Below are 17,778 nucleotides of genomic sequence, written 5' to 3' on the forward strand. Positions count from 1 at the left end.
TTATCTCTGTGGCCTGGGTGCCTGGGAGGAGACCAGGAGGATGGGATGGAGGGTAGAAGGGAGGGAGAGAGAGAAGGACAAAAAGACTGTTGTGGAGTGAGACTGGGGAGAGAAAGATGGAGGTAAGAAGGGAGAAAGACATGGAGGGAGGGAGGGAGGGAAAGAGGAAGCGAAGGAGAGAGGGAAATAAGAGGGGAGGGAGGATGAACTGTATAACTCGTACACTCACATTATGTGTATTTAGACTGTGTGTGTGTGTGTGTGTGTGTGTGTGTGTGTGTGTGTGTGTGTGTGTGTGTGTGTGTGTGTGTTTATTGTGTAGGGTGAAGATGCCGTTCCACCACGTAAGGGCAGGTCTGCTCTACACTGGGAACTACCTGAGCCGCTCTCTATCTGAGGGGAGCGAAGCCTTCCAACTCACCAGCATCTCCACAGAGGAGCTCGGAGGTGAGTGTGTGTGTGTGTGTGTGTGTGTGTGTGTGTGTGTGTGTGTGTGTGTGTGTGTGTGTGTGTGTGTGCAAATCTCTTAATTCCATGTCCCCAATGAAAAACTCATTGATCAATTCAATGAAAAAAAAAAAACTCCTGACTTGACTCAATAAGACAATGCCTGATTATCTTTAGCAGTCAAGACCAACCTTTCCTGCACTCAGCATTCTGATTGGCCAAAGCATTTCATTTGGACAGTTAACGGCAGTGAAAAGCGTAAAGCAGTTGGAAGTAATTATCAGAATTCTGACCTAAAAATGGGTCGGGTCATCATGTTCTGTCAATCACACATCCAGCCCAATGGGACCCTTTGATGTGGAGAACAAAGAGCTCCCATTGGGTGTCTGTGATTAAGCTTTTGATAATCCCGTGCACAGAGGGACTCAGAAGGCTATTTGTGAGGAGTCGATGGAAGGGTCGTTTATTTTCTCAGCATAGGATTGCTGGTATAACAGTCTTTGGATTTGTTAACATCAACCAATTGATGTTTCTCAGTGAAGGATGATGAATATGCTCCTCTGGGTATGAAGATGGAAGCGTGTATCATAGCACACACCCATATGCACACACACACACACACACACACACACACACACACACACACACGTACACATGTACACACAGTTCACACTGCAGTAATCCATCTGAAGTCAGCTCATTCAGACCCAGCTGAGAATGTGTGCAGTGTCGAGCTGCATACCAAAAAAAATCTCACTTTGTTTTGGGGGAGACAGGCGCTCTTTCAATCCCTCTCTTCTGATTCTCACTTTGTTTAGTGAGGGAGTGAGGCACGCTCTGGTGTTGTTATCTGTTGAAGGGGGAGTTCTACAGGCTTATATGGATGTTGTGACTTAGCTGACACTCTCTGAGAGCTGACAGAGCAAAGACAGACGGCAGAGACAGATCTGAGACAGTTTAATTATACAGACACAGAGGAGGGAGCAGGGTGTCAGTCTGAGAATGTCAAACATTAGAAACACAGAGCAGGGGTTTTGCATCCAAACTAACTGGCTCAGGAGACAAAAAAGGGTGAGAGAGAGAGAGGGGGGAGGGGGGAGGGGGGGACGACAACAAACAACAATCATTCTATTCTATTCTATTCTATGCCAATTTGTCATTGAAAGGAAGGGACCTCCAGCAGCACTCAGCAATATACACTTGGTCTGTTGCCTAAGTTATCAGTCGCTTGACATAAATCAAAATTACACTGAACACTCCATTGTCAACATGCAGAGCCTAAAAATCATCTAAAATGACAATCTTGGATTACACCATATCAAAGAGTTTAACAGCACAGCATGTTGCCTCTCTCAGTAAACAGGTTAAATGTGACAGATGGTCAGTGATGTACTAAAGGATTGACTAAAAAATACATTGGTCTTCATTACAGAGACATTCGTCTCACTGATGTATTAGAATGCCCTCTTAGTGTCAAATGATTGACAGGTAATTAAGACTCCGGATTGACCGGATGCTTTCTAAGGGAGGCTGGGCTTGTCTACAGAGGTTTGAGTCACTTTAACACCCTCCATACTGCTAGCAATAATTACAGGGAGGCAAGAAGTCTTTTATCTGGGAGTCTTTTATCCGACAGGAGTCTGTCGGAAAGGCTTTAGGTGTTGTAGCTAAAAGTGTTCTTTCAGAAAGGATTGTGATAATCCCCCCTGGGTTTGGTTAAATACAGGAAGAGAGAGAGAGAGAGAGAGAGAGAGAGAGAGAGAGAGCATCTCCACATGGGAGTGAACCTTACAATGGTTTAGAAATAGAAAATAGACCAAAAGACGTCTGTGTGTGTGTGTGTGTGTGTGTGTGTGTGTGTGTGTGTGTGTGTGTGTGTGTGTGTGTGTGTGTGTGTGTGTGTGTGTGTGTGTGTGTGTGTGACTTTGCAGAGATCCGTGAGGCATTTCGGGTGTTGGATCGGGATGGGAATGGTTTCATCTCCAAGCAGGAGTTAGGAATGGCCATGCGTTCTCTGGGATACATGCCCAGTGAGGTGGAGCTGGCCATCATCATGCAGAGACTGGACATGGACGGTGAGGCACACACACACACACACACACACACACACACACACACACACACACACACACACATTCACACATACAGTGTGAGGGAATGTTGAAAGGGTTCATACAATATGTACAGTACACACCTGTGCTTATATATTCAATCTATGTCATGCTCTTTGTGTAAACCAGTCAGCACTATACAAGGTGAACTTTGACAAAACACTTGTAAGGCTATATACACATCAGTTTGGCAATGAATATGAGCCAGATTTCTTTGTTTAGCACATACACCCTACCAAATATACAACAATATTCCTTTATCATCCTAAACCAGATAACCAAATCATCTGTATGTCTATATGTCTATATATCTGTCTATATGTCTATATGTGTGTATCCTCTGTCGTTCCATGTAGGTGATGGCCAGGTAGACTTTGAGGAGTTCATGACGATACTGGGGCCCAAACTACTGTCATCTGAAACCAGAGAAGGATTTCTGGGAAACACTATTGACAACATCTTCTGGCAGGTAAAAGCTACTCCTTTCCCCTCCATTCCTCTCCTTCTTCTCCCCTCTGAGTGTATTCTGCAGTCAGGGCACGTTGAGATGCTCACTCAAAAGCCTGTTTTCTCCAGATATTGGCACACATACACAGACCCCCTATCTGCACTGTTCGTCCCATGACGATAGGGAAAGGGATTTTTTGGGTCCAGGCCTTTAAAGGAGGGAGACAGGCTGGGGATTGAGTGTGTGTGTGTGTGTGTGTGTGTGTGTGTGTGTGTGTGTGTGTGTGTGTGTGTGTGTGTGTGTGTGTGTGTGTGTGTGTGTGTGTGTGTGTGTGTGTGTGTGTTTGGGAGGTGTACACTGGTCACCAGACTTGGAGCGGGAGGAAAGACAGTTTTCAGGAAAGTGCTTCTGTTTAGGGGTTGAAAGGTATTTGGGTGCACTACTTTTGAGGGTGCTTCTAATGAGCAGTGCTATTTCAGTGTGCTTTTGTTTGTTAAAAAGGAGCATGCTTCATATTAGGTGTGAAGTGTTGGTCAGAAAGTGCCATGATTCACAAAATGAGGAGCGTTTAAACATTACATCAGAGGGTTACAGATACCAGGATGTTTTAGAGAGGGAGGGAGTGGGGAATTGGGGAGAGCAGATAGAGAGGGCCATAAAGAGGCACCCAGACACCCAGAGATAGAGAGACATAGTACAAAGAGAATGGAAGAAGAGTGAGAGGGGGTGTGGGAGAGAAAGGTAAAGAGAAAGAAAGGGAATGATAGATAGTGATTCATGAAGGTCGCAGACAGTCTGTGTCTCAGGGGTGGTTTAGAACGAGAGAGAAAGAGAGAGAGAGAGGGAGGTAGAATGGATGGAAGGAAGCATTCCTTGGTGGGACATAATGAGACAATTTAGAGAGAGAGGGAGGGAAGAAGAAGATGGAGCTGAGGAACTTTGGTGGGCTGTAATAATTACTCATATCTGGACCCTAAACCCAAACAACATCATCAGACACACTGAGACACACGTTCTCTGGTTGGCAACGAGATGATGAGTCTATGTGTGTGTGTGTGTGTGTGTGTGTGTGTGTGTGTGTGTGTGTGTGTGTGTTCATATGTGCATCCTTGTATATTTGTATCAGTGTGCCTTGCTGTGTCTTGGATAGATTACTGTAAGTTGCTACATCTCCCACAATGTCCCAAATATGTTTTTGCTCCATGAATGCCTTTGAAAACTGAATCGAAGCCCAGGTCTTTCAGAAAGCTGCTTTTTAAATCCTTGCCTCAGGTTGCCAGATTTCACCAAAGGTTGCCAGATTTCTGCTGAGAGTCTGCAGATTATATCTGGAAAGAAGTACTACCTCCCATTACGATATAGCCATTTGTTTTCAGACATTTCAAGAACAAGAACAGCATACATCATCACACATGCACAAGACTGACACATATAGCCAATCAATCAATCACATTTATTTCTATAGTGCTTTTCACAAAGACAATTGTCTTAACATACTTTACAACAAGAAGAATACCAACTATATAAACAATAAATACAATACAAACTATATTAACTAACATTGAACCATAGAGCCCCAAAAGGTAAGGCAAGGAAAAACGTCCCAATGGAGAGAAAAATATAGAGGAAAACCTCCCTGAGAAGAAACCTTGAGAGGAACCAGGCTTCAAGCGGGACCCATCCTCCTCTGGCTGATCAGGTGCTTAACAGTAAACTAAGGCATAAGACAGTCTGGTAGACACTTTAAAAAGCACCTCAAATGCCCCCCACTGTCTCTTATTTGCCCGTCAGAGCGGACAGACTAAGAAAGCAAACATGAGTTATAAGAAGGGGCAGGCAGGAGTGGAGAAGAAGGACAGCGAGCCGAGTGCATATGTGTCTGATTGATGTGTCTGGACACCTTCAATATGTCACTGCTCCCTGCACACACACACACACACACACACACACACACACACACACACACACACACACACACACACACACACACACACACACAGCATAGCCAACCAAAAACAACTCTGACAGGTCTCCACACGACTGTGTGTGCGTGTGTGTGGGTGTGTGCGTGTGTGTGTGTGCGTGCGTGCGTGCGTGCGTGCGTGCGTGTGTGTGCGTGCGTGCGTGCGTGCGTGTGCGTGTGTGCATGCATGTGTTTTAAGACGTTGTAGGAAAGACAAGGCTGTGGTAACAGGATCACTAGATTTCTCTTTCCAGGCAGACAGGACTTTGCGCATTCATTCTGCCCTTCGCTGTCATGTTGTTTGCCCGGTAACAGCATTGTACCCTCTGTTGGGATATCACAGACAAGAGAAAGCCTTGGAAACAGAGAACAGACAGTAGCTTTGTATCTCTGCCCTTAGCTGTCACTCACACTGTCTGTACTAAAATGCCTGACAGAGAGACAGTAAGGTATTGTGTATCACAGAGGTTGAAAAATAGTCTGTGTCTGTAGGCTTGGGTTTGTTCCAGATTTATCTATCGATTGGTTACTATTGATTATCTCTACTTATATACTGTTGCTATGGTTTTACCTCATCGACCTCTCTTTAAGTTTGTGTATGCATGCATGCCATTGTAATATGTCTCAAGGTGTGTGTGTGTGTGTGTGTGTGTATGTGTGTGTGTTTGTGTGTGTGTATGTGTGTGTGTGTGTGTGTGTGTGTGTGTGTGTGTGTGTGTGTTTTCATAATCATCCTCCCCCTCATTGTTATGTCTCTGTTTCTGTATTAATCTGGCTGTGACGGTGGTGTGTGCTTTAGATAACTGAGGTGTAAATCACCTGAAAAGGTGACAAGCATGGTGAGATTGGAATCAATAGAGCTTTTCTGCTATGCCTCCACATCAACACACACAACAACCGGCAATAACGGTAAATCTGCCACAATGAGACAAGCTTTTAAGATCAGAAATGTATGTCTGTGTGTGTGTGTGTGTGTGTGTGTGTGTGTGTGTGTGTGTGTGTGTGTGTGTGTGTGTGTGTGTGTGTGTGTGTGTGTGTGTGTGTGTGTGTGTGTGTGTGTGTGTGGGTGGGTGGGTGGGTGGGTGGGTGGGTGGGTTTTACTGTACTGTCAAAACTTTTGTTTTGCTCCTCTCATAACATGTGCAGATTGCGTGCTGCAGCAGCTTAATTCATAAATTGAACCTGAATATAAGACGCACTATGACAGCATTGAAATGTTAGCTTTCATCTGTAAAATGAATAGGGGGGGGGGGGGGGGGCGCTACTGCTTTTGTATCAAGGGCGCATCATAAAACAAGGGAGAATCTAGGCCGGTTTAACCACAACACACCGAAAATCATGCCATGAAAATCGTTTTAATTACTTTTCAAATTCTCTACAATCCTTGGTCCTGCCCTCTCAAGTTCACCAGTGGTATACCAGTGGCACCAATGAACTGTCAATCAACAGGCTTCAAATAGTTCCTTCCTGATTTACCCAATATAGTTTTTTATTGGACTGAGATATGTAAGTAGGCGGGGTTAACAAGACACACTTAACTTAACTTCATAAGTCTGTGTCTAACATCTCGTCCTGTAGTTTATGTTTGTCTTTGTTTCATGTTATTCATTTATTGTTTCCTGTTTATTTATGTGTTCCTCACCTTGTCTCTCATTTCAGACACTTCACCACCTGCCCTTGTGTGTTTCCTGCCTGTGTGATTGTCTACCCCACCCTGAATGGCTTCATCTGTTCCTCATCATCCTTCCCTGTGTATTTGGTCTGTGTGTTCCCCTGTCTCTGTGCCAGTTTGTCTTTGTACTTGTCAATACGTTCCAGCGTTTATTCCTAGTGTTTCGCTTTCCTGGTTTACGATCCCTGATAGTTTATTCTGGCTTTTTGCCTACTCCTTATCAGATTATTTGCCTGCCTTTTTGAACTGCCAACCTGTGTACCGTACTCTGCTTTGCCTACTCCTTATTGGACTATCTGCCTAGCCATTGACTGCCTATCTGTGTACTGACTTTTTAGAATTAAAGACTATTCTTTTGGATTTTAGTTGTTGTCCCCGAGTTGTGTATTTGAGTCCTCTGCCTGCGTACTACAGCCATTACAGTGTATGTGTATGTGATAGAGAAGATCAAATTCATACGTTATTGCAAGAAGAGTGGCAATGGCATAGCCATCCAACTACAATTCAGTCAGGACACTTACATTGTTTTAATAAGTTTATGAAAATAGTAATACATTAAGTTTGGCATAATTGGATGGCTCCGCTCTGATATAGCACCCTGGCTGAAGTTAAACAAGATTTAATACAATATTATAAGGTGGGGAGCCCATAAACCTTTCAAACCCCCCGTATGTAGGTAAAACACAGAGCGAACCTGCAGGTGGAAGCTGTTTTGCCAGTGGCGAAAACATTGTTTAACCATGCAGGAGTGTTGCATAACTCAGCTCTTTTAAGCCTAGTCCCATGAACATGTGATGTCTTTGCTTTCTTTCATACGTGGGTTCAGCTGTCCGTCACCTGACTGCCAGCTACCCTTCTACTTAAAGTGCCTGAATGTACATAAACTTCAATATCACCGAGGTAGGGATGATAGAGATACAGTATATCCTTGGGATGTTATTGATTGCGGTTGTCTTTTGACTGCGGTCCTAGTGGCGAGACAGACAGGATATTGGATTGAGTAGATTAGGATGTTATTACTGGCTTTCATCGTCGCTGACACTGTAATGATTCTAAACAAAGTCACCATCTCCTCTGAATGGGTCGGCATCGAATAGAATAGAACAGATACAATCCCACAATCAATGACTGTAATCAACAGAGCTTGCACAGTGCTTTTAAGGGAATAAAGAGACTAGGAGATAATGGGAAAGAAGGAGAGACCAAGACGGAGAGAAAGAGTTAGAGGGACAAAGTGTGAGCTTTAAGGAGAAAGAAAGTAAAAGGTAGAGAGTGAGGGTGGGAGATGGAGCGAGAGAAAGAGAGGTGGAAAAAAGAAGGGAGAATAAAAGAAGTGTAATGATGTGATCAGTTTGTCTGTGAGGAGACATGAATGGCTTGGGCCTGCCTGACATCTCCATTCTGTCACAGTTTAAACAAACAGAAATGAAAAGAAAAGTGTTCCCGTACAGACTCTCCCTAGATGTTAACTCTGTGTGTGTGTGTGTGTGTGTGTGTGTGTGTGTGTGTGTGCACGTGCACGTGCATGTGTGCATGTTTGTGCGCACATGTGCAGGATGCCTGAAGGTCAGAAAAACACTTTTTGTTTTCATTTCTTTCCTCCTGTGGGAATGTATCCTCTCTCCCTATCTCCCTTGGCAACCACACTGTGGTGACAGATACTCTTTCAGAATCGGAATCAGACTCAGAATCAGAATTCTTTTATTTGGCCAACTATATTTGCACTTACAGGAAATTGACTTGGTGAGTTTCACTACCAAACCTAAATACCATCCTATCCTCTGTACCTGCAAAGCACTCAAATCCTCCATCCTCCAGTTGTAAGCTTTTGACACCTGTTCAGTGATCCTTGACATTACAGTGCATGTTGGTTTTGGCGTTTAGAAAGACTGATGCTATTACCAGTGAAGGACAGGAGGAGTTTTGGGAAGGGCAGATGGGAAGTGAAATCCAGTCCCAAAAGTGAAATGAATGAAAACGCCACAGACTCAGACTCTATTGATTGGAAAAAGACCTGCTCCACTCAAGGCTTCATTATTCACTCACTCACTCTCCTCTCTCTCTCTCACACGCACACATACACACACACAGATACATGCACACACACCCTACACAATGGTGACAGAGCATGTAGAAACAGTTCTGTGACCTTGATGCATACAATATCGTGCATACTATATGTAAGTGTGTGTGTGTGTGTGTGTGTGTGAGTGTGTGTGTGTGTGTGTGTGTGTGTGTGTGTGTGTGTGTGTTTATTTCTGTGCCCCTTGCAGTTTGACATGCAGCAGCTGTCTCTGGATGAGCTGAAGCAGGTTCTGTTCCATGCCTTCCACGACCACCTGACGATGAAGGACATTGACAACATCATCATCACGGAAGAGGAGAGCCTCAACGAAACCTCAGGGAACTGCCCTGAGTACGAGGGAGGTGAGAGAGAGGGGGGGGGGGGTGAGAAAGGAGTAGCGGGAGATGGATAGAGAGAGGGGGGAGGGGGCAGAGAGAGAGGCTGTGGGGTGTGAGAGAGAGAGAGAGAGAGAGAGAGAGAGAGAGAGAGAGAGAGAGAGAGAGAGAGACACCTCAGAGACCAGCCGGACAGACTTTTAGGGAGGAAAGAGTGTGGATGTGAGAGATAATGAGAGGGAGCTGTAGAGAAGGAAACAGAAGAGAACCCCCACAAGACATTAGAGAACTGTGATTCGCCTACTGCCACATCAAGTTTTAATAAGGTGATAGGGGATTAAATGAAGCTAGCCACTATGGGAAAAGAGGAAAGAAAGCAAGAAAAGTGAGAAGCTTGAGAAAGCAAGATAAGTGGAGAGAACAGAAACAGGAGTAAAGAAAGGAGAGAGGTAGGGAGAGAGAATAGCTGAGAGGTATTTTCAGTGTTTTCGCCAGTGGTCATCCGAGAGAACAGGTGCATTCCTGAACGTCCTCCATGTCCCCCCTGACCTCCCCCTCAACCCTTCCTCCCCTGTCTGTATCTGTCCTCCTACATCCTTCGCTCCTGCCTCCTCTTCTGGACCTGTGGGATCTGAGTCTGTCATAATCCATCACAATAACATCTGTGTGTGTGATGACTCACCTGCAGAGCTGACTTGTGGATGGTGTTTGTGATTTTGACAAACACAGACAAACACAGACTTTTGACAAAGACAAGCAGACTGAGTGGAAACTTTCTATTGTCGACATTTTTGTTGCAAGGCCTTTGTCAAGTTGAGTCTCCTCTCCTCTCTCTCATTTTTCACTCTCTGGAAACTGTATTACAAAAAGGCTTTGTAGCCCAAATATCAGCAGTGCAGTGCAAATCACCTTGCAGTCCTTGTTTTTCAATAGTATAGTCTCAGGAGGGAGAGTTCTCTTGTATTTACCATCATTTTCTCTTCTCCTATGTTTTCCTCTCCTCTCCTCTCCTCTCCTCTCCTCTCCTCTCCTCTCCCAGTCCATCCCAAGAAGAAGAACCGGCAGACGTGCGTGAGGAAGAGTCTGATCTGCGCCTTCGCCATGGCCTTCATCATCAGTGTCATGCTCATCGCAGCCAATCAAATGCTGCGGAATGGCATGAAGTAGCCAATCACACTGTGAGCCTGGGAAGTGGGTAGGGGAGCTATGACCTCACTTCTTGGCTTCTCAGCCAAAACAGGAACACATACCAGCCAGAACCCCAACTTTTCTGTGAACTTGTCTGTTCTTTTCATGTAAAGTTGGTTCAGATTTTTTACATGAACAGACAATGCAAGTGGATATGAGACACATACAGAAGATCTCATTTTCAGTTGTGGTACTGGGACTTGATAAACACAGACTGGACGTGATGCAATTCATTCTTTTTAAAATTATATTGGGATGGGGAGGGGGTCCTTTCATTCCTGTATTAAAGACCACCCTTTAAGATTGATTTTCTAATTAACAGCAAACAGCAATTTCTAACATGCATCAGGTCCTTTGAGCCATTCCTATTTTTTAACATGAGAACTAAGGTTATGGACTACACACAGGACTGACTGAGGGCACTTTATGTTGTGTGCTGTATCTGCTGTATATCTTATTTTTATAATAACACTCTCTTTCAGTCCTGTATTTTCACCTCTCCACTCCTGTAGACATGCTTCCCACTGTATCTCTGTACACCCATTCACTCAATGTGTTGGTGATGTATAGAGACATTTAAATACCTACCTTTAAATATGTTTCTAGTTATGTCTGTATGTATGTGTTTCATTTCACTCTATGTACAGTGCCTTCGGAAAGTATTCAGACCCCTTCACCTTTTCCACATTTTGTAACACAACAAAATGTGGAAAAAATGAAAAATGAATACTGTCCAAAGGCACTGTATGTATGTATGTACGTATGCACTCGTACTCGTGTCAACTGTGTGTCTATGGCGCAGTGTTTTCTGCATGTTTCTGCTATGTAAGCTCAGGCATTCTCCAAGGAGTGTAAAGTATGGAGGATTTTAACTAGATTAATTATCAAATACAACCAATGCCAGGATTAGGATTGTAGTTAAAGTCAAGGTTAGGGTTTGGGGGGAGAAAGCTCTAGGTTACGGTTCCCAGGGTTTCAGATTAGTTAGTTAGGAGGGGGTTTGAATCATGGCCCATGTCAATACCCCTCCATTCAGTGGCAACAGACCAACAGACAAACTGACCTCAAGAAACTATGTCAGTATTTTTACCGTATTCTGATATTTACTGTACACTGCCATATCAAACAGTATCCCAATCACGTTCTGATCTAAACGTATTGAACTAGTTGTGTACAGTGAATAATGTAATAGCACTCTCATAGCGATGCCTGTATGGAGTGTAGAATGAGATGAGATAAATCAGGGAAATATGTAGCTGTAAGATAAGTGTAGCTGTCTGTAGTTGTACAAGGTGGGGATCTAGTGGCTCAAGAGAGGACTACACCCAAAATGCTTGGACCATGGATAGAGTGGTCTGAATGTTTTTTTCACCAAGTTGTTTGACCAGAAAGTGGTTCCCTCCCATCCCTCCCATCCCATTCACCCCCCTTCTTTGATCTCATATAGGACTGGATGGATAAAGGCAATATGGTGGAATCTCCACCTAGCTAGTTATGTCATCAACCTTTCCAGATGTTTCAGATCTGTGGAAGTGAATGAGGAGGAGGGAACAACTTTGCTGAAATCAAACACAGCCTCAGAGCTCTAAGTCTGGCCAGATCAAATAGTATTTGTATTATATCACTGCATACTTTATGCATGTAGTACTTTATCATTTAATTAATTTGAAGGGCAAGGAATTCACCTCCATCTGCCCGTGGATTCAACCTTTCCCAGAGACATGGCCTTGATTTTAGATTTATTTATTTATGTATGTATGTATGTATGAACTACTGTGAAATTTGACTTTCAGATTTCTATGGCAGTCGCTACGTATATCAGTTTATACCAGCTATTAATCAATTCAGAACGCAGAAGGGAATATTTTCATAAATATGCAACAAGGTCACATCATCTCTGTTTCATGTTGTGTGCACTATACACTAGCATTCACTTTGGTGGGTTGAAATACAACATTAACTGAATTGTGTGTTTTAGTCACAGTAACAGAGGTTGTAAGTCATTCAAATGTAGTTTGAATGACTTACTCACTGCCTCATATAAAGGCTATATAACGTATTTATATTGAAGTTAGTTTCTATCAAAAATCACCCATTGTTTTACATTTTAAAAACATGTATATTTGTTTGCAAGGGGGCATTTTTAACCTTTGTCTATAAGCCATGTTGTCCTATGAAACCAGCATCTCAGTTACTGTGGTGTGTATCTCCATTAGTAATGGTTTTACAATATTTGTGTTGTATTTTTAAAACCTTGTAAAGGAGATCTAAGGAAAGAGGTTCGAGAAGGTTTCAAGTTTCTAGCTTAGATATATATAATTTCCCTATTAGGACAGTCAATCACCTATCGTTTTGAAATTATAAACTTGTTCATTGATTGTACAGAGAGAAATCTAAACACAAAGACATATATAACCTTGGCATGCTTAGATGAAGAGAGGAAGAAAGAAAATAGCAATATTATTGATATAATTGGATGTTAAAATGCAAATAAAAATCTGTTATCTGTATAGAAAATAATCATACTGTGTTTACGCAATAAAAAACAATTTTCTATAGAAACAAAAAGCAATTGTGTTTTTGTTGGTACATCTACTTTTAAAAAAAAAAAAGTTAAATACTTTTCAGTCTGATTTTAGATCTGGTCACAGTACTGTATCAGCTGCATCTCTTGTTCTAAATTATATTGTATGTGCTCTTGACAATGGACAGCACTGTGCTGCTCTGTTCATTGACCTGTCCAAAGCATTTGATACAGTTGACCATTCACTTTTGATAGACTAGTCTCTGTCGCCCTAGATCAGAACACCTGCCAATGGTTTACAAGCTATCTCACGAATAGAACCCAATGTATTGTTGCTAACTCTATTCAATCCACTTTTATGGTCACTAAAGGTGTACCGCAGGGTTCAATTCTAGGTCCTTTACTCTTCACCTTGTATATTAATAATATTGTCTCTTAAAAATGGATGTAAGGTGCACTTTTATGCTGATGATACAGTCATTTATTCATCTGCTCCTACATTGGGAGGAGCATTATCTATTTTGCAGACAGCCTTTGACTCAATCCAGTGCTCACTTCTAGAGCTTAAACTTGTTTTAAATGGAGCAAAAACAAAATATATGCAATTCTCTAGATCCCGCTCTTTGAAGGAAACTGATTTCAATATTTGCATGGATAGTTCTGTAATTGAGAGAGTACCCTCTTACAAGTACCTTGGGATTTTTATTGATGAAAAGCTGTCCTTCAAATTGCATGTTGTAGAGCTGACTAAAAAGCTAATGGTGAAACTTGGGTTCTTTTATAGAAATAAATCTTGTTTTCCGTGTGATGACAGGAAGTTCTTAGTACAGTCTACTTTCCTGTCAGTACTTGACTATGGCGACATTATCTATATGCACGCTGCCTCTACCACCTTGAAACAGCTTGACACTGTTTATCATTCAGCACTTTGTTTTATTACTGGTGATCATTTTAGAATGCATCATTGTAATCTATATCAGGCAGTGGGCTGGCCATCCCTGGCTGCTAGGAGAACGCAGCATTGGCTCCTGTATGTTTATAAAAGCTACCTAGCTACCTGACATCCCTCATCACTGAGCTGGGAAAAACTGTTTTTAGTTACTGTGCCCCTAGAGCTTGGAATGAGTGTAAAGAGACCATCAAATTGGATGCCTTAGTCTCTTTGGGCAAGTTAAAAAATATGATAAGTGAAGGTGAGGTTGAGGTCTGTCCATGTTTTTAAAGGATGTTGCCATAATGTTTAGGGTTAACCAGGGCACCATTGAAAATGAGAATTTGGTCTCAATGGGTCCCCCTGGTGAAATAAAGGTTAAATAAAAAATAAAATAAATAGTAATTTAAACAACTGAACCATTAATGACGTTTGTAAAAATCTGGCCATCAAACAAGTGACATCATCAAATGGAGACAGACAACTGTGAGGTACAATCATAACATTTTGTTCCATTGGTTTGGCAACCTAGTATCAAGAATGTCCATCCAACACACAGACACATAAGAAGAACACACTGTATGCACAAAACATCCATTTAATCTGAGGTATCTATGACAAGTGTCTTTGTTACTAGTATATAAATCTCCTGAAAACAAAGGTGTTCTTATGTACACTCAGACAGCTTATATAAAACACCGCACTTCTTCACTAACCTTAACCCAGAAGTATAGATCATCAAACATCGCGTCCATTAAAATTCTAAACATCAAACCACATTTGCAGAACCCTGTATACGTATTTATGGCTATGAGGAAGCCATGTCAGGCAGGTTGCAGTTGTTGACCTGGGATACTGCAAGAGATAATATTTAACTGGACAAAGAAAGCTGGTATGCTTCATGTTTCAGCTTATTCTATGGATATGTAATACTGAATCAGACTTAAATCAAAAGTCAAACAAGGAAACACTGCTTATTCATTGTACAAAGATTATGTTTTTTTCTGCTTTGGGGAATGGCAGTGAGCCTTCTAGGATTAATTATGGTTTCATGAGAGATAAAAAGTGCTCTTCAGCAAAATATATTGATACAATTAATACCATACAATATGAGAAAGGCACCAGTGTAACCATTTTTATCTGGACTTCCTGTCATACTTAAAACAAGGCTTTTATGTTCAAACAATGGGAACTTGTTTAAATACATTTTGAGTTACAGAGTTGATACTCTAAATTACAGAGTTGATGCTCTAAATTACAGAGTTGAGGCTCTAAATGTTCAGTATCTGAAAACAATCACTGTAGTCAAAACAAACAAACCTGCAGTATGATATGTACTGTATTTGTACTGCATGTCTGTTGGTGATAATATGAATTTCCATCTAGTCAATAAAGTAGATTCTATTCTATTTTGTGCTTTTCTAGCCTAAAACAACTGAGAAATAGCCTATCACCAGCATACAGTAATAGACACTTCAAATGTTGCCACAACAAGACATGGTAATATAGCACCTTTTACATCATTCATACGTATCATGTGGATACATTTGTTTTTGTGGCTCTGGAAAATCGATCTGGTGTCTGACAAACATTTGCTGTCTTGAATAAAGTAACATATGGGAGGGGGTGGGTGAGGGTAAAGGGCACTGCTGATAGCCTGTAGTCCTCTGGATTGGTTGTTTAGTCTTTAGAGTATCAAAACAGTCTCTGTTTCCAGATGTGGGTCCAAAGAGAGGTTGTATGTCTGAGAGATATTGATTGCCAAAAAAAGAAGAAAAAAAGAGATGACAGAGGAGAGAAAATAAGACCAAGAAATAAAAGGAGTGAAAGTAGAGAGAAGGAGGTAATAGAATAGTGAAGAGAAAGTATGAGGGGGGAGGGAGAGAGAGAGAGAGAGAGAGAGATGGCAAGGCGAAGGGTCAGGTTCAGAACTCAGTGTGTAGGGGATGGCTATAGTCCCTGCTGCCTAGAGGGCTCTCGCTGGGCTTCATATAAACACCCTCCATGGCCTTCCACAGGCTGTGCTGGCTGGTGCCCGACATGGCATGCACCTCCCTCTGCCCGTGGATAGGCCGCCCATACTGCTCCCCCGTGACCGACAGCAATGCGTCAGTGGAAGCATGCTGGAAGCGAACAGCTTCATCTCGTTCCCAAACCACGCCCCCACACTGCACCGTCCACTCATCCAGGTGGTCCCCCTCCCCCTCTTCGCCAAATGCACTCACCTCCTGTGGAAGAAGGAGAGAGAGAGAGAGAGAGAGAGAGAGAGAGAGAGAGGGAGAGAGGGAGAGAGAGATGATAAGGATGGTAACACAACCCCCAGTTTTCAAGGTGAAACAGACGTTAACGTCAAGTTACTGCTTCCTCACACTCCATGCTTACACAAGTCTCAAACCTGTGTCATCTGTTGGCTATCTAAAGTCCCTAAGTTAGCTGATTGATTTTATTTTATTCTTTTAGGTTTTGACTTAGACAAAATAATTTAGAAACGGTTATCAGAACCAAACGCTAGTGAATTAGAAAAGAAAACGTACAAGAAACTGTATGCCTATGTGTAACATAACACTTACAGTATATTAGCTATTTGAAATAATCCCAAAGGATTTTTCAGCTTGAACATGAAGTTTATGGACTACAATTTGTCTAAACGACTTTGCCACTCTATTGCTTCCTCACACGAGTTTCGAACCTGCGTCCTCTGTATTGCCAACATATGTTGGCCAACACACCGTCTCCTAAATACCCGATGGAAATCAGCTACGCCACCAAGGGGATATTTAAACTTGTGAGGAGTGAGCAACTCAGTTACACTCACCCCTCTAAACTCACGACACTGTAGGGCTTTATAGGTTGGCTTTAATAATACTGTAAACTTATACAATTATTACAAGGCAAATACATTACAGAGAAATGTTACATTCTACCCTCATAGTAAATGAGCAATAGATAGAGAGAGGTAGAGACAGAAACAAACGACAGACCACATGGTCTGATACTGTACTCACAAATCAACAGGTAGGACCACAGACCAAGACAATGAGAGAGAATCTGTTCCTCAACATTCTGTTTTATACCACACTTCCAGCCATAGTATTTAAATCAAGAGCTGTTTGTAAGGGAGAACCAATCTGACATCACACATTCCAAGGGCTTGTAAACATCACAGAGAGATCAGCCAGTTTGATCTCAAGAAGGGGGCACAATTTATGTCTATCCCTTCACGCCGTTGAGCTGAGCGCGACTGCGGATCCGGGTCACGGCACCAATGAAACAGACAAGTTGCTGCAAACAGTATTGCTTCCTCACGCTCCAAGCTCCACGAGTCTCGAACCTGCGTCCTCTGCTGAGTGGTGGGGGTATTTAAACTTGGTTCAACTGGGTTATAAAGGCAAGCTCACCTGGTTGGAGGAGAGTGGCGAGGCAAAGTAGTGGCTGTGCAGGTTGCGCCCAGTGTTGACGTGTGTCAGGCGGATGGTCTGGCCACACTTAATAGGGGTCCCACGGTGGCACACGGTGTCTCTTGTGCCCCGTATGCTCCAATAACTGTTGCTGTCCTCAACTGTGGTGACTCCTGTCACAGACTGCTGTCCACTACCTGATTATACATACACATTGATAGATAGTTAGATATGACACAATCAGTCATAGTTGGTGAGGGCTGGAGGGTGACGAGGATCACACAGCTATCAGCGACTTAATTCATTCACAGAATTCAGTCAACTAAAAATGAAGAGAGACAGAGAGAAAGAGAAAGGAGTTGACTGTGACAGCTGCTAGTACTGAGTCTAGCTAGTAACACAAGCAAGGAGAAAGCATTGCACTCACCAGAACCGTAGCGCACGTCGTGCGAGTGCAGTCTGACATTGTGCTTTATATTTAACAGCTTCACGACCGAGCCGCAGGTCACAAAACTCAGTTCTGTACCGAACGAGAGTCCACATACACATGATAATAAGATGGACCTCAATAAAAAGTGCGAGGGACCAGTACAATGATCCATTACCGCTGGCCGCTTTTGCCACTCAACTCCGCGATTTACATTAGCTTATGCTACGTCATCGAAGAGGTACAGTAGAAAAGGAATGAAACGTTGC

The 17,778-nt window shown here is 42.6% G+C and overlaps 2 protein-coding genes across 2 annotated transcripts; one reads left to right on the plus strand and one right to left on the minus strand.

The window, feature by feature from the left end:
* Positions 1–302: 302 nt before the first annotated feature.
* On the plus strand, positions 303–10,208 carry caln2 (calneuron 2; the record flags this gene model as incomplete). Its single annotated transcript, XM_083695655.1, has 5 exons — positions 303–447; positions 2,379–2,522; positions 2,915–3,027; positions 8,915–9,068; positions 10,081–10,208. Exons 1-5 carry the CDS (start codon positions 330–332, stop codon positions 10,206–10,208), a joined length of 657 nt encoding a protein of 218 aa, XP_083551781.1. The 5' UTR covers positions 303–329.
* A 4,060-nt stretch (positions 10,209–14,268) lies between these two features.
* sdf2 (stromal cell-derived factor 2) lies at positions 14,269–17,698 on the minus strand. Its single transcript, XM_083695505.1, has 3 exons — positions 17,510–17,698; positions 17,083–17,279; positions 14,269–15,912 (listed from the first exon to the last, which is right to left on the minus strand). Exons 1-3 carry the CDS (start codon positions 17,682–17,684, stop codon positions 15,610–15,612), a joined length of 675 nt encoding a protein of 224 aa, XP_083551631.1. The 5' UTR covers positions 17,685–17,698; the 3' UTR covers positions 14,269–15,609.
* Positions 17,699–17,778: the final 80 nt, after the last annotated feature.

The sequence above is a fragment of the Argentina silus genome, assembly GCF_951799395.1.
Source record: "Argentina silus genome assembly, chromosome: 2".
Taxonomy (NCBI): domain Eukaryota; kingdom Metazoa; phylum Chordata; class Actinopteri; order Argentiniformes; family Argentinidae; genus Argentina; species Argentina silus.

Excerpts from the sequence above, each read along its gene's own strand:
- sdf2 (XM_083695505.1), bottom strand. The coding sequence starts at position 17,684 with ATGGATCATTGTACTGGTCCCTCGCACTTTTTATTGAGGTCCATCTTA. Across the intron at positions 17,280-17,509 it reads CGACGTGCGCTACGGTTCTG|GTAGTGGACAGCAGTCTGTG; the intron begins GTGAGTGCAATG and ends ATGTATAATCAG. Across the intron at positions 15,913-17,082 it reads CGCCACTCTCCTCCAACCAG|GAGGTGAGTGCATTTGGCGA; the intron begins GTGAGCTTGCCT and ends CTTCTTCCACAG.